The following is a 25,798-nucleotide window of genomic DNA, read 5'->3' as shown; positions in this document are numbered from 1 at the left end:
TGAACATAAAGGTGTTTAAAGTCTGAGATTTTTTGTAGCCAATTTTGGCTACATTACATAAATGTAAAATCAATTCAAAATTGTTAGTAAATCCACCTACTAGGTCCTTCTTACAAAATTAAATCTCAAAGTACTTCTGTTAAAATTTAGTATCAATGTTCAGTGATAGAAATAGTTGTCCCAAATTTCACAACTTCCTTCACATTTTAATATTAAAAGAATTTTTTTTAAAGTCAATGTATTTATAACTTTAGCCTATTGCAAAATCTAAAAGGTTTTGACAGTTCTGCCAAGATGAGCATGCCAGCACTTAATAGCCTGAAAATCTGGGAAGCTAAGCAGGCTCAGGCCTGGTCAGTACTTGGAGGGTGCTGGACCAAGTGGCGACTCTCTGTCTGCCTGAGGGAATTACATGCAGGTTACATTCTAAATGTAGCATTATGTGACAATAATGGAACTTTTACTTTATGATGCAAGAAGCTAATGTCCAAATTGAACACAATTGGAAATTTATTTAAAATATTAAAATAAAGAGCCAGTTCTTGCATCAGTAACAATAGGCATTATAACAATAATTAATGCTACAATATGAGCATTTGCATAGAGCTGTTATCTTGACAGAGGAAATAAGCTAGGAACAAAACACAACTCTCAGTCTTCCCTTACTGTCAAGTTTAATAATCATCTTCTGAAGAACTGCTATGTCCTTGATCTCTATATCCTTGATATGCTGTAGCAACTTCATGTCCCAGATCCAAGTTCACCATTTTAATGTTCATTTTTTCAGATAGTTTCTCTGCAGCTAGCTTGGCCTGTATGGACTGTAAAACAAAATATGTATTAATTTGAAGATCAAAGCAAAACATTGCACAGCTTCTGTCAATTACAGAAGTGGAATTCTTGCAGGTTGCACTACATGTGAAGCAAATATTTACATGGCAACATAGGCCTACTGAATACTGGTAACTGGAAGTTGGTAGAAGTAAGTTCCATTACAACATTCAGTGTTCGGATCACTATTCCTTTCACTAGTGCAGTGGCTCTCATCCTTCCCCTCCCCCCTCATACCACCTTAGATAATCCCTTACTAACCACTGAGCACCTATGGCATAGATGCTTTGTGGTTAGCGAGGGATTACTTCAGGTGGTATGAGGGGGAGGGGAAGGATGAGAGCCACTCCACTAGAGTGTGAAACTAAACAGATTCCACACATCCAGTCTCAAAACATGAACAAGAATTACATTTGTGAATTATTAAAACAAATTTTATTTCCATGAATGCAGATTAAGAGATCTATCAGAGACAATTTGTTCTGCCTTCAATGAAGTAATGAAAGTAAGAGTTCAGCTTTTCATTATTTAGTCCCATGTAAGCTGCATGTGTTTCATGAGCAGGATTATCCTCTACCCTAGTCATTTTTTAAGCACACAAAAGATATTTACATCATTTCAGAACCAGTACCTTAAGACTGGGGATACAAAAACACTATACAAAAGTTGACGATAATTTGTAGAAATATCTTGAAGGTTATTATACATTCTGCTCACAACTCTCACCTCATACTTTTGCCTCTGTCCAATTTGTAACTGTGAAGATTCCTCCACAGACAGTAGTTGAGCAGGGGAATGGTAAAGTGGGGGAAGTCTAGCAGCCGTGATCTCATCGAGGTGCTTCTGGTTTCTCCGTCTACGTTCCACAAAAGAAAGTTTCTGCTCAGATCTGCCAGGCGATTGATCTGGAGATGAACCAGGGGATTCAGATATTGGCCTGATGTAAAACAAAGTAAACATTTACAATGAAAGTCCATCGAACCCATAAAAATCAACATTTGCACAACATTTTACAGATCACAGCCGAAAGATGTCAGAGTAATTCATATGAGCTCTATGACCTCATGAACAGCACTGGCAGAGGAGTACATAAACATGAATTTCACATTCATTGTTAATTCTAAGCAGTGAAACTGCAACCACGTCATTATTTACTGCACCATGTGATCAAGTAAACTATATCACTGTGAAGATTTAGGTAATCAAAATGGACATATCCAATCATTGAATGACTGCTAAAAACCTATGAAACATCTAACCATAGGATGCGATCACTCCTGACAGCTATAAGTAACTTTAAAAGATTTATGCTCAAACTAAGATGGAAAACAAATACAGTGAAACACCTCATATCCAGAATTCAGCCACAAGCAAAAAAGATCAAGGAAAATAAATTTAAAAATAATAGGTAAAAAATACTCAAGTTTAAAGTTGTAAATGTTCTCTGAAGCAAATTATAAAACTTTGGTAAAGATGGGAGCAAATACCCAGCCAGCAGAGGGCCTTGGTCGGGATTTGCTCGTACCAGCTGTTTGAATAAAGTTCCATTTGAGTAAAATGGCGTCACCCGGGACGAAGAGCTGGTTGATGTGACTCTCTTAAAGTATCTCCTTATCCCTGCTTAAGTCATTCTGGTCAGAGGCTTTAGATGTAAACTCGGGGGAAGTTGGGGGGGGCTAATTAATGCTATTGTTCGTCTTTCCAGTGGCTCCGTGCAGAGGAAAGAGCCTCTGCAGATGCAGCGATGGTTTAAATGTTTTCAAAGAGTGTGACTGAAAATAAAGTAAAATGCCTTTAAGATTTATATATTCATGCAAGTGAAGTTTGTTCAGTGTAAGTACAGTATCGTATTTCTGACTTTTAAACTGTTTATTCTTCATGGAGGTATATTAGTTAGGTATTGTAAGCAACGAGAAAATACACATCCCCATAGGTGCCAGACACCAGGTACTTTCATTGGATCACCCAAATTGCAGTCAACTTCAAGACTCCAAAATGGTTAGCTTTGAGGAGACTGCCAAGGAAGAGGGAGAAACAGATGACTTCCCAAGAATCACCGATGAGGTAAAGCACTGTGCAGCTTCTCGCATTCCCAAAAATTGGAGCAGGCTCGGGAATGATCTTTCCGACCGCTGGCTCCACCTGGGAACGATCTTCCCGACCACCATCATTGCCACTTCTAATTCTGCAGAATGAAATCTGCTCTCACATCCACACAAGAGGACAAGCACTGCTTGTTTTTCCAGTACAGGCACAATGGTAGTGTAGGCATCCTCTTTCAGGTCTGCATCCCAGGCACATAATTGCATAATTTTTTTTGTATAGAATATTTTGAAATTAAATGCTGTATTAAGATTTTAAGAACTAAATATTTAAAATTCAAAGGTAACCATGTGGCATTCTCCAAACTCAAAGTGATACTTACTGGTTAGTTTTAAAATGTGCTTTTTTTACCACAGGATTCATTGCTCGATGCTGAAGGACATCAACATAATGAAGTGCTTTCTTCACCGGGCAGTGCAAAGTCTGAAAGGGATTGAATTTCACATCGCCGATTGGATCCTTTGGCATTTTCTTATTCACCTTCCTGTGCTCATTTTCCGCCAAAGAGACTTTGCAAAATTTATCATTGAGCAAATTAGCTGTTCTGTCAAAATCAGTTTCTGTCGCATTTGTGGTGTTATGCAGATTGCGACAATTGTTTTCTTCCTGCTTTACACCCACGATACATCTGTTTTCCACCGTGGAATCCTTAGCTGTGTGACTTGGTGCGGTCATTTGCTCAATTTCCATTTCTGTGGGTCTCTCGCCATTTGATTCCTGATCCTCAATGCATTCCCTAGAATTCCCTTCCTTTGCATCCCCCTCATCAATCTTTGGCAGAGCGTACTGATCTTTCTCAGCTTCATTCCAAAGCAATCTGTTTGTTACGACCTGCCCTGCTGTTGGAGTTGAAGTTACACCCTCTCTGGTTAAGGTGTCTCCCTTGTCAGAAGTCATCTCCACCTGCTTCGCTTGGAGCTCCAATTTAACTCCTGAGAGCAACTCTGCCGTCTGTTCCACTTTCTCCTGGTAAGCAATTGCAGCTTTGAGTTTCTGTACAAACTCATCGATTCGTTTACCCTTGTCCGGCAAACTCCGGACCAATTTCCTTAAACGAAAAGAGAGTTAGATTATCAACCTGTTGCTCAGGAACATGACACATTTTAATGAGGATATGTCTAGATATTCATTAATCTGACTGAACCACCCTCAGGTTTACTGTCAATATTCCATTTCCATATATACCTTTGTATAATACAGTCCTTGATCGTTAAAAATGTCACCTCAAAACCAGGGTCGTCTTATACGCCGAGTACAAAATCCGAACCTTAACAGCGAAGACTCAGCACCCCGCACCCCCCGCCCCCCCACACACACACACCAGGTATAAAATATGAATCCTGAGAGTGAAGTCTCAGCGCTCTGCCACGGGGTCCATCTGCCTAGTCCGTACAGGTTTAAACGGCTGTTAAAGGAGCTGATGGGGGTTTATTTAAAATATGCTAATAAAATGTAAACTATTACTGGGTAATTTGCTTTTAAAATATTGTGAATTAGTAAATTAAACGTGCTTAGTAACATCACTCCACTGGCCAGCAATAAGTGACACTCATAGGGGAGTATTATACAGTGAGTCTAGCTCAAAACCTACACATTAGGTGGAAATACACAAGTCGACTTGTACGCCACCATATACGGTAGATTTGTCACGGAACTTTCCCAGAGTGGGGTCCACCATAAGGACTGCTGATATTTTTGGGGATGCTTTTCCATGCTTCAATGACTGTCTGTTGATGTACCGCTTTATAACCCATACACTTCAGCAAGGCAACAGGCTCAGCCCTTTGCAAATTTGAGACGTTTCTAGATTTGTTCGTTGGAATGCATAGCAGAAAAAGATGTGGGCCTGTAAGAGAATACATGCATCCCTCTCCCACGACTGAAACATCCTTAAGAGCATGCTGTATTTCCCCCCTGTCCCCATTTAAACTCTAGACCGATCAGATCTGATTAATTTCCCGCTCTAGGCATCCATACCCGCTGCACTAATCCCTCTCATTCTTGTGCCAAGATATCCAATGTACAACATTTATGGCTTAATGCCAGTTATTAGCAATCCTTTCAAATGGGATTTTTCCCAAAGTAAGAGTTAGTGTCCAATATCCCTGGCCTTGACTGGGATTTGGTTTTATTTGTGGTAGGGGATTAACACATCTCACCCTGCAGTATTCATCACACATGTGACAGCAGAAACTAAAGTAGATGACTCTTGGATTCTCATCCAGCAGTTACAAATTTGCTGCCCAGGTTAGCCAATGGCTTTCATTTTCTCAAAATCTTGCCAATCCTTGCCGCAGAAACTCATCTGAGTTTCAGTAAATATCTTATTTCAAGTTCTCAGGATTGATGATCATAAAATTTGCAAGTAATTCCTGTATTCCACACCCCCCCCCCAACTTCAATGAGCTTGTTCACTTCCAAAGGGCTCAAGCTTGAAGCATTAGTAGCCATCCTTTCCATCCGAGATTTCCGTATTTCCCTGCTTTGGATCCACCGACAGTTATCTGGTGGAACTCAAGTCGAATAAAAAGAATTTTCAACATTTGGCTTGTGAAATTCAGAATGTGAAGACCAGAGTGTCTTTGATAGACAGAAATCAAAGTTCCCGACCGAGAGAGGGAAATGAAAACAAATAAATTACAGCTGATTTGTCTGGAAGAATTTAAATGGAGGAAGATGAATGAGCGGAGTAAAAGAGAAAGCATGATGGAAATCTAAAATAATACTGGACAATGAAGATTTTGCTTCCTGAACTCTTTGGATGCATTTTATGGATTTTGGGCTGCTGGTCACAAAAATCACCTTAACATTTTCCTATCACTTTTAAGATATAACCTATTTTTAAGATTTCCTGTCCTATTTTAAGTCTACTTCAAACATTCAAAACCATCGAATGCTACAGCAGAGAAAACAGGCCACTCAGCCCCTCTAGTTGTGCTGACCATCTCCTTAGTCCTACTGACTTGCTCCCATTCCAGAACCCTCCAGGCCTCTTGCATCCATGTACCTATCCAATTTATTCTTAAAACACACAATCGACCCCACATTCACCACATCAGATGGCAGATCATTCATCACTCCCGCCATTCTGAGTGAAGGACTTCCCCTAATCTTTCCCCCTTCAGCTTAAAACTATGACCTCTAGTATTTATCTCTCCTAATCTAAGTGGGGAAAAGCCTATTCACATCTACTCTGTCTATGCCTCTCATAATCTTGTAAACATCCATCAAAACTCCCCTCATTCTTCTTCGTTCCAAGGAATAAACTCCTAACCTGTTTAATCTTTTCCTGTAACTCAACTTCTGAAGACCCAGCAACATCCTAGTACATCTTCTCTGCACTCCTTCAATCCTTCTTGTCGTTTGCCGACCAGAACTGCACACAAATAATCCCAAATTTGGTCTCACCAATGACTTAAACAACTTCAACATAACATTCCAACTCCTATACTCAATATTTTGATTTATATACCAAAAACTTTCTTTACAACCCTGTCCAGGTGCAATGCCACCTTCAGGGATTAATGTATTTGTATTCCCAGATCTCTTTGCTCCTCAGTGCCCTTCCATTTACTGCACATGTCCTACCTTGGTTTGCCCTCCCAAAATGCATCACCTTACACTTGTCTGCATTAAATTCCATCTGCCATTTTTTGTACTATTCTCACAATTGGTTCAGATCCCTCTGTAAGCTTTGAAAAATCTTCCTCGTTGTCTACAGCGCTTCCTGTCTTTGTGTCATCTGCAAACTTCCTGATCCAATGCACCACATTATCATCCAGATCATTGATATATACAACAAATAACAATGGTCCCAACACAGATCCCTGAGGCACATCACATCACACCAAGAAATGCAGCATGTCAATGAAAATTCATGTTCTGCGTTCGCTCTTGGACTCCTACCCTGCTGATCTTGGTGCAGTCAGTGACAAACACGGTGAAAGGTTTCACCACGACATTGCGACCGTGGAAAGCGGTATCAGGGCAATTGGAATCTCTCAATGCCAGCTGACTATTGTTGGACACTGACACGAGGCATCGGATGCTGAAAATCAGTGGCAAAACATTTTTAGTTCAGTTGAACTAATGCAATATGTTAGCATCTTGATGCAATTAAACATACTAAATTCAATAAAAGTTAATTTAATGCTTCTCCATCTTGCTTCGTGATGCAGCAAATCTGAAATTATCTTTGGGTTCAGCTTGAAGTTGTCTATCATAATCTCCAATTTATTTTCAGGAAGCAAACCTTTTGAAAAATATTTGTTGTCCAGTGTAATAGACAATACAGGTAGACCCCGACTTAAAATGGGGTTCGGTTCCGGGACTCTCACCGCAAGTGGAAAATATCATGTCCAAAAAATACCCATATTTTGTCATTAAGCGTTGTATGCTCGGGCGGCCGAGGTGAAGAGCATGAGAGTAGAGTGGTTGAGTCAGTATCGCGAGATAATACGCTGCACGTTACTCTCACGCAATGCTTCCATCACCCAAAATCGAACGAGAGTAGTGTGCTGCACATCTCAAGTGCGGATAAACTTCGGAACTCAAAATCAAAAGTACGGATTCTGATCATCGGAACTTTGACAGAACACTGTAAGTCGGGGCCTATCTGTACTGGAATATCCAGTTGATATGAGCATCATTATGGGTGTATGGCCTTGCAGGCCATTATTGTTTATCTGAATTTGATGAATTCGGTATGGGGGTCTGAAGGCTGCCAAGATGGGGTGTTGTTCTTCAGACTGGCCTGGGATTCCACTGGCAGTGTAGGATGTCAAAAGGTAGATAAGCAGAAGTGGGATGGAGAATTAAAGTGACAGATGAATGAAGAGGGTCTTCACACGACAACACGCAAAGTGGAGTAAAAAGGCAAACGACTGGAGGAACTCAATGAGTCAGGCAGTGTCTGTGGAGGCAAAGAAATGGCTCGAGACCCTGCAGCAGGAATGATAGTGTAGAGGGGAGATGGCTAGGTGAAGAGTGAGGGGCAAGGCAGGGGATAGGTGGAATCAGGTGAGGAGATGGATGATGGGCAGATAGAACCAAGTACATGAGGCAGAGGGGTGGATTTTGGAGACAGCAGTTGGTGGATGATACATGTAGAGAAACCGACAGATGGACTCAGATCACAGAAATGGAGAGTGGAGACAGAAACTAGAAGGTGATGTGGAGACAAGAGGCTGCAAAAGAGGAATGTGAACTCTCACCTCCTTATACTGGCTCTCTCCTCTCTACCCTCAACCGGAAACATTAACTCTGTCTCCACAGTTTTCACCATGAGAGCATCTTGCGTACCTGTGTGGCTGCAGCAGGTAAGAATTTTGGTTTATATGTGCATGTCAATAAACTCGCTTTGACATCGACACTGCTGACCTACTGAGTTCTTGCAGCAGTTTGTTTTTTGCTCCAAATTCTTACAGATGCACACACTCTGTTCCCAAGTTTCCCAGTTTGCAGGTGATGTCTTGTGAGCATTAAATGGGAATTAGTGCAAAAAAGTTCACCTGGAATGGCAAAATGAGATCCTTGGTCGCTGGGCAGGGTGAAAGCAAAAAAGACGTGCATTGTATCCGTGGCAAAAGCACGGGAGATTGCAGTGAGAATGCGAGTGGCGGTTGGGAATGGATGAGTGAACAGGGTGCTAGGGAAGAAGTGACCACTTCTGAACCCTGAAATGGGAGGAGGGGGAAAGAGCTGCCCCAAGGTGTTAAAGGCAGCACAAATAATTAGCTGGATGTGGAGTTAGGTGAAAATGATGGTTGAATAGAAGGAACCCCAACCTTGTCCCTCAGAAAGAAGGGTTGAGGTGTAGTCGAGAGCTCAGTCAGTGATGGGGAGAACGAAAGCCACGGTTAAGCAAAAAGGAAGACATCTCAGGAAGCCAATGTACAAATGGGCTGGAGAAACTCAGCAGGTCATGCAGTATCCACAGAAGTTAATGGGTAACCAATATTTCAGGCCTGGGCCCTTCATCAGGTACAAGCAAAAATAGGCAGGCGCCTGAATAAAAAGGTGGTGGGAGGGATGATTAGGAGGGAGGAGGAGCTCTCCTTATAACTAAGACTCTCGGCAACATCCTGCTAAGTCTCTTCTGTGTCCTTTCCAAAGCCTCGGCATCCTTCCTGCAACAGGGCAACATTATTCCAACTGCAGCCCAAAGTTTCATATTTCTGGAACATAACTTGCTTATTTTTACCAATTAAGGCAAGCAACCAAAAAAACTTTCTTTACCCTGTCTACTTGGAGGTCACATTCAAGGATTTATGATCAATTCCCAGATCAAATTTTTTTTAATATATATATATATATATATATATATATATATATATATATAAACGTCCCACCCTTAACTATGCATTCCCCTTACAGTTGACCTCCCAAAGTACAACACCTCACACATGGCTGGATTAAATTCCATCTGTCCTGTTCACATCTAAAATTGATCTGTATTCACTGTCCACAGCTCCACCAATCTTAGTGACACGTACAAAGTTATAACCTACTTTTTCATCTGTCATTTACCCTTAATCGCAAAGAGCAGGGGTCCCAATTCTGACCCCTGTGCAACACCACTGGTCACAAGCCTCCAGCAAGAATAACACCCTTCCACCACTCTCTATCTTCTGTGGGAGAGCCAATATGGAATCCAAACTATCAGTTCGTGATGGAGCCATATCTTCTGGAGCAAGGACCCTTGAGGAACTTACCAAATGCCTTTCTAAGCATTACCTTTGTCACCTCCTCCAAACACCGTGCTTTTCCAAGTATGCCCAGATCCTTGAGAGTCCTCCCCAAAAGTTCCCATGCAACTGATATGAGGCTTACTGGCCTATAAAATCCTAGATTTTCCCCATTCCTGTTCTTAGACAAAGGTAACACTGCGTACTCCAGAACCTCACCTGCTACATACAAAGAAAAGATCTTTGTCAAGGTTCCAGCAATCTCCTCACTTGCTACTTTTTATGACTTGGAATCATCCTATCAGAAGCGAGCCAATCATCCATCACTTCAAAAGGCCCAGCAATCTCCCTTGGTTAATCTTAAAATCCCCTAACACATTTGAATTCTATTAGGATGTTATGGAATTTTAACATTTATGTCATTCTAATAGAATTTTGTATACAATTGGCTAGCTCATTTGATCTGACCTTGCAGATCAGTCAGCCGTGTGACCTTGGCAAAGACCTTCCCAAAGGTACATGTATACAATATCCACCTGCCTGCCCTCATCTACCTCTCACAAAAACACTCAGGCAAATTCATAAGGCATGATTTCTCATGCTCAAAACCATGCTGACTCTCTCTAATCACTCTTCCAAATGCAAGGAGATCCTGACTCTCAGAATCCCCTCCAGTAACTCTCTCACCATTGATAGTTAATTCATAGGCCCAAGGTTCCCTGGTTTATCCTTACAGCCTTTCTTAAATGAAGGCACAACATTCGCCACCCTCCTGCCTTCCAGTACCTCACCCATAGCTAATGGACTTCAGGAAGAAGTCAGGGGAACATGACCTAATCCTCATCAAGGGCTCAGTAGTGGAGAGGGTCAAGAACTTCAAATTCCTGGGTGTCAACTTCTCTGAAGATCTGTCCTGGAGCCTCCACGTTGATGCAATCACAAAGAAGCTCATAAACTTCTACAGGGGTACTGTGGAGAGCATTCTGGCTGGTTGCATCACTGCCTGGCATGGAGACACCAACTCTCAGGACAAGAATAAATGTCAGAGGGTTGTTAAAGGCTTGTGACATCACAGGCACCAGATTTCACTCCATCAAGGACATCTACATGAGGTGATGTCTTAAAAAAAAAAGCCTCTATCCTCAAAGACCAACCTCCCAAGCCATGCACTTTTCACTCTGCTACTATTGGGGAAAAGGTACAAGAGCCTAAAGACGAGCACTCAGCGGCACAAGGACAGCTTCTTCCCTGCTGCCATCAGATTCTTGAATAATCAATGAACCAAAGACAGTGCCTTACCTTTCAAGCATTATTATTATTATTAATTTATTTTTTATAGTAATGTCGTAAGATGGTTATAATGTGTCTGTTTACTCTATGACGCTGCCGCAAAACACTGAATTTCATGACTTGTTCAGGACAATAAATCCTGATTCTGAAACATCTCTGCTAGGGCACCAGCTAGTTCCGCAGCTTCCCACAATGCCCTTGGGTACACTTGTTCAGGCCCCAGGGATACATATTTTTATGTATTTGAAAACCTCCTCTTTTGTAAAACCATTAAGGTTCAAAATATCACTAATCTCCTTCATGAATTGCTCAGCTTCCAGAAACTTCCCCTAGCAAAAATATACAAGAAATTACCCTATCACCCCTCCCCACCAGCTCTTCATCCAATCCCCATTCACTCTTCAATTCACCTCATTTCTCCCCTCAACTTCAATCTTCCCTCCCTCTTCTTCTCCCCTCCCCTCTTCCCCTTCTCCCCTCTTCCCCTCCCCCCCTTCTCCCCCCTCCCCTCCCCCCCTTCTCCCCCTCCCCTCCCCCCTTCTCCCCACCTCCCCTCCCCCCTTCTCCCCCTCCCCTCCCCCCTTCTCCCCCCCTCCCCTCTTCTCCCCTCTTCCCCTCCCCTCCCCCCCTTCTCCCCCCCCCTCCCCCCCTTCTCCCCCCCTCCCCTCCCCCCTTCTCCCCTCTTCCCCTCCCCTCCCCCCCTTCTCCCCCCCCCTCCCCCCCTTCTCCCCCCCTCCCCTCCCCCCTTCTCCCCCCCTTCTCCCCCCCTCCCCTCCCCCCTTCTCCCCCCCTCCCCTCCCCCCTTCTCCCCCCTCCCCTCTTCTCCCCTGTCCCCCCTCTTCTCCACTCTCCCCTCCCTCCTACCCCCTCCCCTGGGGGCTCCTTCCCTTTCCAGGCCCGACAACTTACGAGTTGGTTTGCATTTTAACCTGACGCCTCAGCAGCTCCAGCAGCTCGGCCTTGGGCCTGCTGTGCAAGTCCCCGACGCTGCCCTGCCGGTCCCACGGCCCACTCGACATCGTTCCCCGAGCCCAACATCAGGCCGAGCCGGGCGCCCCCGAGCAGCGCGCGGCCATCAACACACCCAACTTTATTGTCCCAGGGCCAGGGGCAGCGCGGCTGCGCACTGGGCGCGGGGCCCGGCAATGGCGGCCTCCAGGACGCGGAGCGAGACAGGAGGAGTAGGTCGGGCTGGGACTGCGCAGTGAGGGGAGTGTGACGGGCCCAGAGGACCCCAAAGCCCAGCAGCCACAGGAATTCACCAAGACAAGTGGTTACTTTAACAAAAGTTGCTTTTAATTATCTTTAAACATAAAAACAGGATCAAACTTTAACGTTACTGTTAACTCTTAGCGCATGTAATATGTCTCAGTTCAGGAAAGTTCTTTAATTCACTGTCCAATCTCACTTCTCACTCCTCCAAGTTCACCTGTATCAGGCAATTCTTATTTTTTTTAAAACTTTATTTAAGATTTTATAACATGAATAAAATAAAAGATTACATTTAAAAAGAATAAAAGTAAGATAATAAAATTACAGTATCACATCGGTAAACTAAATAAACTAACCCCCCCCAATAATTATTACACAACATTAATAACCTAACTTAAAATTAGTCTAACCCCCCCCCAAAATAAAGAGTGAAGAGTTAATAAAGTGAACAATATTATATATAAGAAAAAAATATTTAAAAAAAAGTAATAGAAAAAAAACCTTCACTCCTTAACCCAAAAATTAAGGAAAAAAAAACAGGCAAGAGGTCAACTACCTCCTCCTGTTTAAACTGCACAATGCGGTAACTCCCACAGAGTACTGGGTGTGAGCTGATGACTTCTGGAAAATAGTGCCCACCCAGTTCCCTCTCCCAACTCCCATTTCGTATTAAACTATCATCATTATCTGAAATCTTCTCAAAAAAAAAGTAAAAGATTTGTTTTTTTTTTAATCAACTTTGCCACTTCGACCACCGTTGCTTCCATTTCTTCTTGAAATCTGATTCCCATCTTGTATCTCCACTCTCTTTGGAGACCGTGGAGGACTACGTCGTTCCTGAAATTGCATAATCGGTAAAGATTGAGCAAAGTCCATAGCTTCTTTAGGATTATCAAAAAACTTTGGCTGATATCCATCCTGAAAAATCTTCAATACCGCAGGATACCTAAATGTTGCCTTATATCCTTTTTTCCACAACAACTCTTTCACAGAATTAAATTCACGTCGTTGAAACATAATTTCTTGACTCAGATCCGGATAAAAAAAAAACACGATTGTTTTGAACCATCAAAGGAGATCTATTTTGCTGTGCGTTTCTAATAGCCACACATAAAATTGTCTCTCTATCACAGTAGTTTAAACAACGGACCAGAACAGGTCTTGGATTCTGTCCTGAAAAAGGTTTCCTTCTCAAAGCTCTATGAGCAAGTTCCAATATTAAACCTTCGGGGAACTTGTCTTGTCCTAACACTTGTGGAATCCATTCAGTAAAATATTTTCTTGGATCTGGCCCTTCTATGTCTTCTGGCAAACCAACAATTTTTACGTTGTTCCGTCTAGATTGATTCTCCAAATAATCAACCTTTTTTGCTAAATTTTTATTCTGAATCTGCAATGTTTCAATTGTTTTGTTTACATCTTGCAATTGATCTTGTACGTTGACTAAACTTTGATCACACATATCAGGTCTTTCATTAGTTTCAAGTTTAAAAGCTCCATAGTCAGCCATCTGTTGAGTGTTAATATCCACCAATGTATTAAGCTTGGAATAGACCTGGGTCATAGAATTACCTAGCTGTTTCATTGAAGAATATAACTTAAATTCAAGATTCTTGATAAGCATATCAGCAAAAGTAGATTCAGACATAGTAGGATCCTGCTGTTTCTGAGAGACCAAAGGATCTTCTGTCCCTTATTGCAGCTTTTCTTGCAGTATGGCTCCGTGTAGAAACCCTTGCCACAGCCCCCTCAGCAATATCAGGAGGCTGATAGTCAGGGTTATCTTTAAGCCATATCTCATCAAAAGCCTTCATTATATCTAAACCTGGGAAAACCGTCATAACTGGTGGTGCATTTCGCAGCACCACCGCTATTTCAATCGGAGGTCGGCTCTTTAACTCTCCAGCTGGTGACGTCCCAGCTGATTCAGCTGTCAAACTCTCAGTGACAGCGCTCACAGCGGGCGTTGTTTGAAATACACGCACCCAGCCAGCCCTTTGTTCCAAAGGCTGCCGGGCGTCATCTTTAAAGAGCCCTACCGGTACAGAACGAAGTTCCAATGCCGAATCCTGCACTTCTTCTCCTGGATCCATTCCATGCTGAGTCCTGGCTTCTTGTAAACAGGTAGGCTCAGATAATTTCGGGAAATGTAATTTTTTAACGATCTGTTGGCGTTTTCTTTTACTTTTTTTTAGCAAATGTACCATTAGATTTTAATTCAGCACCTCTTACTATTTATAGACATTTTAAAGAATTTTAACGGGCACTTATAAACAAAACAATAACTCAGAGTCAGGAGAGGACTGGAAGGCACGTCTGTTCCTTATGCCATCTTGCCACGCCCCCCCTATCAGGCAATTCTTAGACTGTGCACAGTATTTAACATTTATAAAGTTCACCAGGTGTTTGTGCTTGAAAGTTAAATGGTTACTGCTCAGGAAGGTTCTTGTTGGTTTTGCTCATTGGGACACCCACCAATTGATGTACTTCCATCAGTCACTTCAGTATTTACCGAAGATACTTGCTCCATCAGGGTTTTCCAATTGACAACCTCTTTTTCTGCAAGTCACCACAGAATTCCTTGTTTCAGGTGAAACACTCTAGCCAGCCATTTCCTCTTGTATGGCGCACAAGGGTTTTAAACAAGCTGCCAGCTTGCCATGCTGCAGAAACCAGTTCACTCTCTCTCTGAGAGAAAGCCTGTTTGGTCTCGCTCTCTCTCTCTCTCTCTCTCTCTCTCTCTCTCTCTCTCTCTCTCTCTCTCTCTCTCTGCTTGCAAAACCACATGACCATCTTAGAACAGTGAGCTGGATTCAGACAGATGCGGCACTGGACCCAATCTTCTGAGTCCATGCATCTGTTGCTTTCAAAACAAATCACAGTGTATCCAATTAACACATACTTTTCGAGTCTCTATAGGCATTCTTCAAAGTTTTTGCAAAGGCACTCGGAGCTTGGACTGTCTGGCTGAGAAGAGCTCTGACATTTTAAATGAGATCTGTTATGTGAAGTGTTTATTTGTGACCTTCACTATTCCCACAATCTATCTCCTTCAAAAACATATCTATATACAATATATAATATCTGTCACAGGAGGGGCATTACCCTGGCACATGGAGCACCACCCAGGGTCAGTCAACACGCCCAGCCCAGAGTTAAATGGGAGAATGAAGCATATGTGTCCTTTCAGAGGCAATTAAATAAAAGAAAAACCACAAAAATCTGCAGGCATTGTGGTTGAAATAAAAACGCAATGTTGGGGAAACTCAGCAGGTCAAATATGGTAAAGATAAAGGTGCAATTTTAACCAAAAGTAGATTTTATTCACAATAAATTATTTAAAAAAAGAAAACCCATTCAGAGCTTGTTCCAACCATTAGTGTCATATCCATACATTTCCATCACTGGACATTGTTAAACAGTGAAAGGTAAAGATGCATAAAAAAACATTTCCGGTTTGAGTCCTTCATCAAGGTCTAAACAAAGTCAAATCACCTTTGTTTATCGTTCATACCATGCTCACACGGTAAAGACATAGCGTTTCTCCAGGACCACAGAGGCATATTTACATAAATATAGAATAAAAGTTAAACACATTAAAATATTAAGACATACAGTAACAGTCCTCAATACCTATACACAAATATTCTGGGAGTTCAGGAGCCTGATGGCTTAGGGGGGAAAGAACTGTTGCCCAATTTGGACATAAGGGCCAGAGTGTTAAGGTATCTGCTACAAGATGGGAGAAAAAGTTTACATGAGGGGTGTGTGGAATCCTTCACAGTGTTTATTGCCTTTCATCTGCATCGATGTTGTAGATACCCTTCATATTAAGAAGAGAGCCTTGTTTCCACTTGTTTCCACTTGTACCGAGCCCAAAGGACCCATAAACCCAGCAGCAATCGATATTCACCAAGATAAATGCTTACTTAAAACAAAAGTTGCTTTTAATTATCTGTAAACATGAAAACAGAATAACACTTTAACTTAACTAACCTAACTTAACACCCTTCTAATTCTAAGCGCATGTGTATGTAATGTGTGTGTAAGTTCAGAGAAGTTCTTTGATTCACAGTCCAATCTCACTTTTCATTCCTCCAAGTTTACTAGTTACAGTCAATTCTTATTCTGTGCACAGAATTTAACATTTATGAAGTTCACCAGGCTTTGGTGCTTGAAAGGTAAATGGTTTCCACTCAGGAAGGTTCTTGTCAGTTTTCAGAGAGAGATTTGCTGTTCCAGGACATCCACAACTGATTCCTTTTTAATCAGTCACTCCAGTGTCTTGCTGACGAAACTTGCGGTGTGTGTGTGTGTGTGTGTGTGTGTGTGTGTGTGTGTGTGTGTGAGAGAGAAAGCCTGTTTGACTGTCTGCTTCCAAAACCAAATGACCCTCTTAGAACATCTCCAGACAATCTGCAGCTCCAACAAGATCTTACATCTGTTGCCTTTTGTAAACAACAATACATTAGTGAAGTCTCTTGAGCACTCTTCAAAGCTCTTGCAAAAGCAGTGAAGCCAATATGTCGAGCATGGGGCAGAGCTCCAGTATTTTAAATAAGATCTAGCAAACCTTTTCCAAAAAACATATCTATATACTCTGTCACTCACTCCCTTCACTATCCTCTGCAGGGTCTTGTGGTCTGAGGTGGTACAGCTTTTAAACCAGGCAGTGATGCAGTTACACAGGAAGGTCTCAATAAATCCTCTGTCGAATGCAGCGAGATGGAGGGAGCGAGATGAACTTTCCTCAGCCTTCTCAGGAAGTAGAGGCATTTCTGGGCTTTCTTGGCTATGGAGCTGGTTTGAAGGGACCAGGTGAGATTCTCCAGCAGGTGCATTCCGAGGAACTTGATGACCTCAACGGTTGAGCTTTCGGTGGTCAGCAGCAAATGTTGGCAAGCTCCTGAATAAAATGGTATAGGGAAGGGGCAGGAGGTTGTAGGTGGATAAGGGAGGGAGGGCACACCAGCAAATGGGGAGGGGGGAGAGCTGGAGGAAGGGAGACAGAGGGATGGTGAGGAGGGGGAGAATGGGGAGTGGTCTAGGACAAGTCAGTGTTAAAGCCATTCAGTTGGAGAGGACCTAGGTAGGATATTAGGTGTTGCTCCTCCAATTTACAGGTGGCCTTGGCTTGGCCGTGTTTCTTCTTTGGCTTGGCTTCGCGGACGAAGATTTATGGAGGGGGTAAAAAGTCCACGTCAGCTGCAGGCTCGTTTGTGGCTGACAAGTCCGATGCGGGACAGGCAGACACGGTTGCAGCGGTTGCAGGGGAAAATTGGTTGGTTGGGGTTGGGTGTTGGGTTTTTCCTCCTTTGCCTTTTGTCAGTGAGGTGGGCTCTGCGGTCTTCTTCAAAGGAGGTTGCTGCCTGCTAAACTGTGAGGCGCCAAGATGCACGGTTTGAGGCGTTATCAGCCCACTGGCGGTGGTCAATGTGGCAGGCACCAAGAGATTTCTTTAGGCAGTCCTTGTACCTTTTCTTTGGTGCACCTCTGTCACGGTGGCCAGTGGAGAGCTCGCCATATAACACGATCTTGGGAAGGCGATGGTCCTCCATTCTGGAGACGTGACCCATCCAGCGCAGCTGGATCTTCAGCAGCTAGCACGGGAGTGTGGCGCAGAATTTTTTTTCCAACAAGCCTACTCAAGCAAGACTCTTCTTCCATTACATTGACAACTGCATTGATGCTGCCTCATGCACCCGTGATCTGGCCTTACCCACATCTCCATTTCCTGCTCATCTGCCCTGGCCCCCTCTGCCCCTAGATATAACATAAACAGGATTCCCCTTGTCCTCACCTACCATCCCACCAGCCTTTGCATCCTACACATTATCCTCTGCAATTTCCATCACCTACGATATGATCCCACTACCAGACATATCTTCTCCTTTCTGCCTTCTGTAGAGACCGCTCCCTCCATGACTCTTTCATCCGCTCATCCTTTCTCTCTAATCACCCAGTTAGCACTTTCCCCTGCAGCCGGATGAAATGCCACACTTGTGCCCACATCTCATTCCACACCACCATTTGGGGCCCCAAAGAGTCCTTCCAAGTGAAACAACGTTTCACTTGTGACTTTGCAGGAGTGATCTACTGCATCCAGTGCTCCCGTTGTGGCCTCCTCTACATCGGAGAGACTGGACGCAGATTGGGAGAACGCTTTGCTGATCACCTTCACTCTGTCTGCATCAATGACAGGGATTTCCCAGTGACCAATTCTGCGCCCCCCTCCTGTAGGACTGTGCTCCACCCCCCGCCTCTACCCCACCCTTTTATTCAGATGCCTGTCTACATTTTGCTCATACCTTGATGAGGGGCTCAGGCCCGAAATATTGGTTATGTAACTTTATGTTACATAAATGTACTGTTAGACATGCGGAGTTTTCCTGGCATTTCCTGGCATTGTGTTCTTATTTTAACTCACTGATTAGCTCTTTAAAACTACAGCACCTGGGTGGCCATCCTGGGTCCCGGGTGCGACTACTGCGGCAAAGGTGCTGGAAGCACCTTTTAAATTGCAGGGGGAGCTACCCATTAAATCACCAACCTGGCGATTTAAGGGGGATCCCACCCCCACAATGATGTGCCACGCACTCATTGGAAGTACTGCCAGATGCTCAGATGGCGGCTGCCCAGTGACACATGCATACAAGCACTGACGTTCCTGGAATAAGCGGGTCAGCCATTTTCCTGTTCAGATTGCCTGTGGACATTTAACTGGGTTAAAGGGGGTTCCCTGACTACCTCTGAGGTAGATCAGGGATTTGGTTGTATTCTGACAGGGTTGACTGGGTCAGACCCTTTCAAACTGCCGAGTAGCTGGGGTGCTAACCATGCAAATTGCCCGGTTAACTCCATTTTACATGGCAGTTTGAAAGGGCCTCTTGTTGTTCACACAAGTTATGTTCAACACGCTGACTTTCTCTCAAGGAGGAGGAATTTTTACAACCAATTGCAATTGCCAGATGGCATCAGAATCGCTTGGGCTCCTGTCCAACTGCACGGCCCACACACCCTTTCTGCGCAGAGCGAAGAAGGAGGTGCTGAGGCTAAGAGTTCTTTCATTCACCACAGCGGACATCTGCAGAGAGAGGCAGTGGAAGGAAACAGAATGATTTCCTCTTGCAATTAACGAGCATCCTAAAGATGTTAAATGCAACCAATGGAATGGGCACTTATGCTTTAATTGGATAGGTTTCCCATACTTCTGTTGTGAACAGAACACTCCCTTCATTTGTATCCTGTCTAATTCACTGATGAGAATTTATTGAGTTAGTCCAATTCAAGAAACGGATGAAAAATGGATGTGGTGCGAGTCATGTACTGAAGAATTTGAGAGAAGAGGGTAATAAGCCCATCATTTGAACAAATCTGTCTTTTAGATTGAAGATGCAGACTTTTGCCATGGGTGCAAACATATGATATATTTTTTAAATGGTAAACAAGAAGCTTGAAATAATTTACAGAGGTAAAGAGACAAAGACTATAAACAAAAATTAGCTAATGGTTAATAACTAATCTCAATTGGTAGATTTCCCCAGACCCCTGGTGCCAGTTTCGTTCAGCTCCCTCAGCCATCTATTTTCCTGCTGGGCCAACTTTCCCCACTGTTCCCAGCTACCCACAATCCCTCCCTTATCTTGCACCACTTTTTACTTTGCTATCGTGGCCGCCCTTGTTTGGTACCTCGTCACTTTGCAGCCTTTGTCGCCATCTCTACCCTTCCTTCCAACAGCCCCTCCTCAATTGGAACCAGCCTTGCTTCATCTCCTAACCCCCACCCCATCAACTCTTTGCATTGGCTATCACCCCTCAATGTTTTTCATCCAGGTAAAGGGTCTGATCCTGAAACAACAGTTGTCCAATAAGACGGTGCCCTGCCCAGTTTTTTTCCTTGCTCCAAATTCCAGCATCTTCAGTCTCTTGTGTTTCAGATCAGATTTCCAATTTATTGTAGAGTACATACATGACATCACATACAACCCTGAGATTTCTTTCCTGCAGGTGAGGCAGAATTATCATTTATTGGTAATGCAAAAAAAAACCCCTGACTCAACATACACATTTAAACAAATAAAGAACTGTAAACAAATGACTGTGCGAGGGGAAAAAACAATAAAGTGCACAAGTAAGAATCCATAAATGAGTTTGTCATTGAGGAGTCTGACGGTGGAGGGGTAGCAGCTGTTCCTGAACCTGGTGGTGCGAGTCTTGTGGCACCGATACCTCTCTCCTGATGGCAGCAGTGAGAATAGAGTGTGTACTGGTTGGGTCTTTGATGATTGCTGCTGCCCTCCGATAGCAGCGTTCCCTGTAGATGTTCTCAATGGTGGGGAGGGTTTTGCCTGTCATGTCCTGGACTGTGTCCACTGTCTTTTGCAGGGCTTGACGCTCAGGGGTATTGAAGTCCCCATACCACTAATTAAGTACGTCGTCAACTGCTGCAGACTGATAAGAATGGTGATGAAGAATTTGAGCTGGAGCTGAAAAGCAAATAACACTGGACAACAATTTTTTTTTCATAAGGTTTGCTTTCTGAGAAAAATTGGGGATTATGATAGACAACTTCAAGCTGAACAAAGATAAATTCAGATTTGATGTATTACGTCGCAAGATGGAGAAACATTAAATAAACTTTTATTGAATTTAGCATGTTTTCTTTAAATATTTTTTCCATAAATATACATAGAAAAAGTCTCCAATAATAAATATATATTTATATATCTAACTTTTTCTTTACTAAAAACCACAACCAACCTCCCCTCACCCCGCCTTTCACAGTATAAATCCACACACCATCAGGGCTCACAATTATGTTGACCATCAAATATTCTATATGGGGAAGTCACTTGCATTTATACTGTAGCAGCTTTTATTATTGTATGTATAACTACAATTGGGGCCCTATATGATCCAAATATCTTAATAAATATGTCATATTTGTTCTTTACGTTGTATGTAATTTTTTCTATAGATATTCATCTCAGCAGTCCATCGCACTGTATGTAGAGGAGAGTTGAATTTCCAAGTAATCGTAATACATTTCTTAGCCACTGCTAAGGTTATTTTAACAAATAAAATTTGGAATTTAGTTAGTTTATTACTTATTTCAATGTCGTTGCTCAAAGGGTAAAGCTCCCGGTCGCCCATGAAGGCCACCCCTATTATCTTTGTTAGTATTTCAGTAATATCCTGCCAGAAAGCTCTTACCTTCACACATGACCATGTAGCATGTAAGAATGCTCCTATTTCTATCCCACACCTAAAACACATCTCCGATATTTCAGATTTTGATTTATGCAACTTCTGTGGTGTGAAATATAATTGGTGTAGGAAATTATATTGCATTAATCTAGTGATTCCCAAAGTGGGTGCTGCTGCCCTCCACCCCCCCTCCCGTGGGCGGTGAAAAGATCCAAGAGGGCAGTGAGGTAAAAGGGGGCGTTCCAAACTTTCAATCTTGTTATTATTCCGTCTGCTTCAAAGTTTAATGAGGAAGACAGTGCAGTAATTTTCTGGCCAGACTCGGGGTGGCCGTATGAGCAACATAAACGGTGATAAGTTGTTCTCGCGACAGCTGGTCTCGGTTGCATCACTCCCCCACCTCTCAGCACTTCCGCCGCCACCACCCCCCCTGCTCAGTGCCAACACTAACCCCCCTCTCAACGCCACCACTATCCCATCTCAGTGCCACCACTAACCCCACTCTCAGCACCACCACTACCCCCCCGTGCCGCCACTAACCCCCCTTTCAGCACCACCACCAACCCCACTCTCATCACCACCACCAACCCTCCACCTTTCCTTTACTGCTCCCATTCTCACTTTTCTCTCAAAATGACGGTAATACCTCTTTGCCTCCTGTAAACGCTGTGAGAGTAGCTGAGTTCCTCGAGGATTTCTGTGTTTTTACTACAAACATAGCATCTGCAGACTTTTTTGTTTCACTCACTTTTCTCATTCCTCATCCCCTCTCCAACCACTCTCACCCCCTCCCTCCCCACCTCGGCCTCTGCCTCCCACCCCTCATTTTATGCTTGTTCTCTCCTTCCCACTTCAGTCTCAATAAAGGGACCTGACCCAAAACGTTAAATGACCCTTTCTCTCCACAGATGCTGCCTGATGTTCTAAGTGCCTCCAGCTTCTCTATGTGCTCCCAAGATTCCAGCTTCTGCAGTTCTCACGTTTCTTTTCCTCAAATGCCATAATTGTTTCAATGCAGCCACTTGCATTCATATACAACACAGCTAACATTTCCAAGGTTTACCATAGGTTGTTCTATTGAGCCTCGTTAGGTCATTAGACAATCTACAGTTTTTAGAAAAGATGTGATGGCATTTAGAAAGAAGTACCCAGCAAAGAACTACCTGGCAGATACCAACAATCAGAGACCTGTGCTTGCAGGAAAGAAAGTCGGTACACTAGAAGCAGCTGAGGGGGAATATTAGAGAAGTCTTTAAGATTCACAAAGGTGAACGTAATTTGAATCCTGAATCGTTGAGCCAAAGTTCAGTTGAAGGGAGTTTTCAGATATAATTATTTAAATCAGTGGGGAGATGAGTGGAATGGAAGATCCGAGAGGTGATAAAGGCACACAACATTCAATTAATTTAAAATAAATTTGTTTACATTTTAGTGGATAAATATGGTGTTGGTGGAAATTTGGATTTTAATGTCAATATTACATGCCAAAGATAACCAAATATATTCTTAATTGTCTCCCTGGGCTCAAAAAGACTGCAGATTTTACCTAGTCAGTGCAATTATCGATGGAGTGGGTTCATAGTTTGCACTTCAGAAGGGGAGGAATACAGAGAAGGGAGCTTTGGATCCAGTGGAGAACAATTCCTGACTCAGTTTCTCAAGCGGGTTAACTACTCAGTTTGCATGGAAATTAATTCAACCTTTCATTGTCATTCCCAAAGTGCCTTGTAAGTTATTGTTTTCTCTTACCAAATTACAGTTCGGCGGGCAGCAACCTCCTTTGAAGAAGACCGCAGAGCCCACCTCACTGACAAAAGACAAAGGAGGAAAAACCCAGCACCCAACCCCAACCAACCAATTTTCCCTTGCAACCACTGCAATCGTGTCTGCCTGTCCCGCATCGGACTTGTCAGCCACAAACGAGCCTGCAGCTGACGTGGACATTACCCCTCAATAAATCTTCGTCCGTGAAGCCAAGCCAAAGAAAGATAGTCCGCAAGGCAGAAACCAAACAGTCAGGTCGGCTGATTGACAGCTGGCCAGGTGTTGCTTTGTCCCCATGCTCTTCTGCAGGTACAGAGGTTGCCCCCTGCAGTAGGCCAGTGGTACACCACCACATTCACCCCCTTCTTTAAAATTGACCTGGGGTGGCGGGGGGGGGGGGGGGGGGAGTTGCAGTAAAGCCCCAAAACATACACAGTATTTACAGATTAAGATGGTCCGGTAGCCGTCGGAGTCTCTGCGACCGTTGCAGGACTGGTTCCTGGTTACTGGTTGGGGGGGGTGTGGGGGGAGGGGGCTGGGGCAGGGGCTGGAGCAGCTGGCGTAGTGCAGTGTGGAGAAGTGGCTGGGGGAGAGGGGTTAAGTCATGTGTATCGCACAATCTAAAGTCAGGCATGTACTTAAACATAGTCAATGACCTTACACTCGATCAGCAGATAAATTATGGGCAAAATTAACATCTAGCAAATGATACGCAGGCAATTCAACATATTGCATTTAGTCATCAACAATACACATTCCTGGTGATTAAGTTCATTTCTTCTTCAAGCACAGAACAGTGGAAAACTGTAGGAGAGTAAAAGGCCCTTCAGCCCATGTGATCTGTGCCAAATTATTTATTCCACCTGGTCCCAATGACCTAAACCCAGATCATGGTCCTTCATACCCCTTCCACCTGCGGGTTGATTTATGTGTGGAAATAGAACCCGAATCCACTACCTAAATAACATATGCTGGTTAGATCATTTCATTCCCTATGGAGTAAACCTACAGACCAACATTCCCAGTGTGTTCTCCCATCGAAAACAGACCAGGCCTGTGTCTGCAAAATGTTGCTTCTCTTTGAAGCTATAAATTAGGATGATAATACTACAAGAGTAACGCCTTAGTCAATTAAAAAAAAAATTTAACTTACAGCATGGTAGAAGCTGATTCCAGCAATTGAGATCTCTGCCACTCAATTAACTGTATATTTTTGGAGAGTGGGAGGAAACAGGAGCACCCTGAGGAAATCCACGCAGAACATGGAGAGAACGTACAAATTCCCTGTGGACAGCGGCACGCTAACCGCTGAGCTAACTATGGCGCCCAAGTGATCAGTCAGCACAAAGCTACTCATGTTTAATCCTTTCAGATCTTACTCGAACACAGCCCCATGAGTATCTTGGTAGATCAAATGCCACCCTTCCTTGGGGTGTGAACACTAAATTTAGGTACACTGAATATGATAAAACCCTTGCAGCACATCCTGGGTCCTCAATCTCAAGATTCAAGATTTTTTTATTGTCATGTAGTAACACAGAAAATGTGATATTAGAAAATATTTTGCATTTCATAATTTTTCTCTCTCTAGCCCTATCGTATCTAATCACTTTTTTCAACCCTCTTTACATGACAATACTTTTCAGAGATGGTAGAGAGAGGGGATTTGAAGCTTTAAGGATCTGTTCATTGATGGACATTTGTAATCATTTGAACAGATTACTGCTAAATTTAACTTGCCCAAATCTCAATTTTTTAGATATTTACAAGTCCAGCATTTTCTTGAATCCCAAGATAGTCTGAATCAAATTTTATAGATGAGTTTTTATTTAGCTTAATTCCTTCTCGTAAAGATTTAGTATCTATTATGTACAATAAATTGTTATGTTTAAATCAGGCTTCGTTAGTTAAAATCAAAAATGCTTGGGAACAGGATTTGACTATTGGATGTGGATTGGGGCACAATTCTTAAATTGGTTAATAGCTCTTCATAATGTGCTCAACATTGTCTATTACAATTCCAGGTGATACATGGAGCACATTTGTCTAAGGCTAAATTGTCTCATTTTTATTCTGACGTGACTCCCTGGTGTGACAGGTGTACGAGCGGAGAAGCGTCATTAATATGTTCTGGACTTGTCCTAGTCTAGAAAAATACTGGAGAGAGGTTTTCCATACTCTACCAAAAATTCTCAATCTAGATTTAACACTGAACCCTTTGGTGGCCCTGTTCGGTTCAGAGTCGCGGCATTTCTTTGCCTCTCTTTTGGTGAGGCAAGTGATTTTACTGAAGTGAAAGGGTGCTGCCCCATCTATTTATGATCAGTGGTTGCATGATATCATGTCCTGTTTGAACATGGAAAAGATTTGTTATTCATTATTAATTCAGATATAAGATTCTAGATGTTATGGGGGTTATTTATGATTCAAGGCCTTACTTTATAATTTTACTCCAATGTAATTAAATTGTTCAACTTGTATCTTTTCCACATTCCTTATATTAATTTTTTTAACTTCATTTCTCTTTTAATACAAGTCACATATAGCATTTGCCACACAGTTAGAGAAGGGGTTCGTTTGTCTCCTTTACTATTTTCTTCTTTCCTTTTTTCATATTATTAGTTTTTTTCTAAAAAAAAGCTACTTACTATTGAGAATATGAATTATGGATATGATTTACAATTTATGTGTTAATGATATACAGA

The 25,798-nt window shown here is 42.8% G+C and overlaps 1 protein-coding gene and 1 long non-coding RNA gene across 3 annotated transcripts; one reads left to right on the top strand and one right to left on the bottom strand.

The window, feature by feature from the left end:
• Positions 1-12,085, bottom strand: polr2m (RNA polymerase II subunit M). Of its 2 annotated transcripts, XM_069911417.1 has the most exons (5): positions 11,820-12,085; positions 8,148-8,243; positions 3,257-3,982; positions 1,558-1,768; positions 1-821 (listed from the first exon to the last, which is right to left on the bottom strand). In XM_069911417.1, the coding sequence occupies exons 1-5, from the start codon at positions 11,927-11,929 to the stop codon at positions 675-677; spliced, it is 1,290 nt and encodes a 429-aa protein (XP_069767518.1). In that variant the 5' UTR covers positions 11,930-12,085; the 3' UTR covers positions 1-674. The 2 variants fall into 2 exon arrangements, with proteins under 2 accessions (XP_069767518.1, XP_069767519.1); XM_069911418.1 differs by lacking the exon at positions 8,148-8,243 and having other exon boundaries at positions 11,820-12,082.
• On the top strand, positions 12,040-20,774 carry LOC138749684 (uncharacterized). Its single transcript, XR_011348822.1, has 3 exons — positions 12,040-14,246; positions 16,755-16,940; positions 20,508-20,774. It is a non-coding gene; the product is annotated as an uncharacterized lncRNA (long non-coding RNA).
• The last annotated feature ends 5,024 nt before the right edge of the window (positions 20,775-25,798 follow it).

Source organism: Narcine bancroftii, chromosome 14 (genome assembly GCF_036971445.1).
Source record: "Narcine bancroftii isolate sNarBan1 chromosome 14, sNarBan1.hap1, whole genome shotgun sequence".
NCBI classification, from domain to species: Eukaryota; Metazoa; Chordata; class Chondrichthyes; order Torpediniformes; family Narcinidae; genus Narcine; species Narcine bancroftii.
Note: the sequence above shows the minus strand (reverse complement) of the source record. Positions and strands in the feature narration are given on the sequence as shown.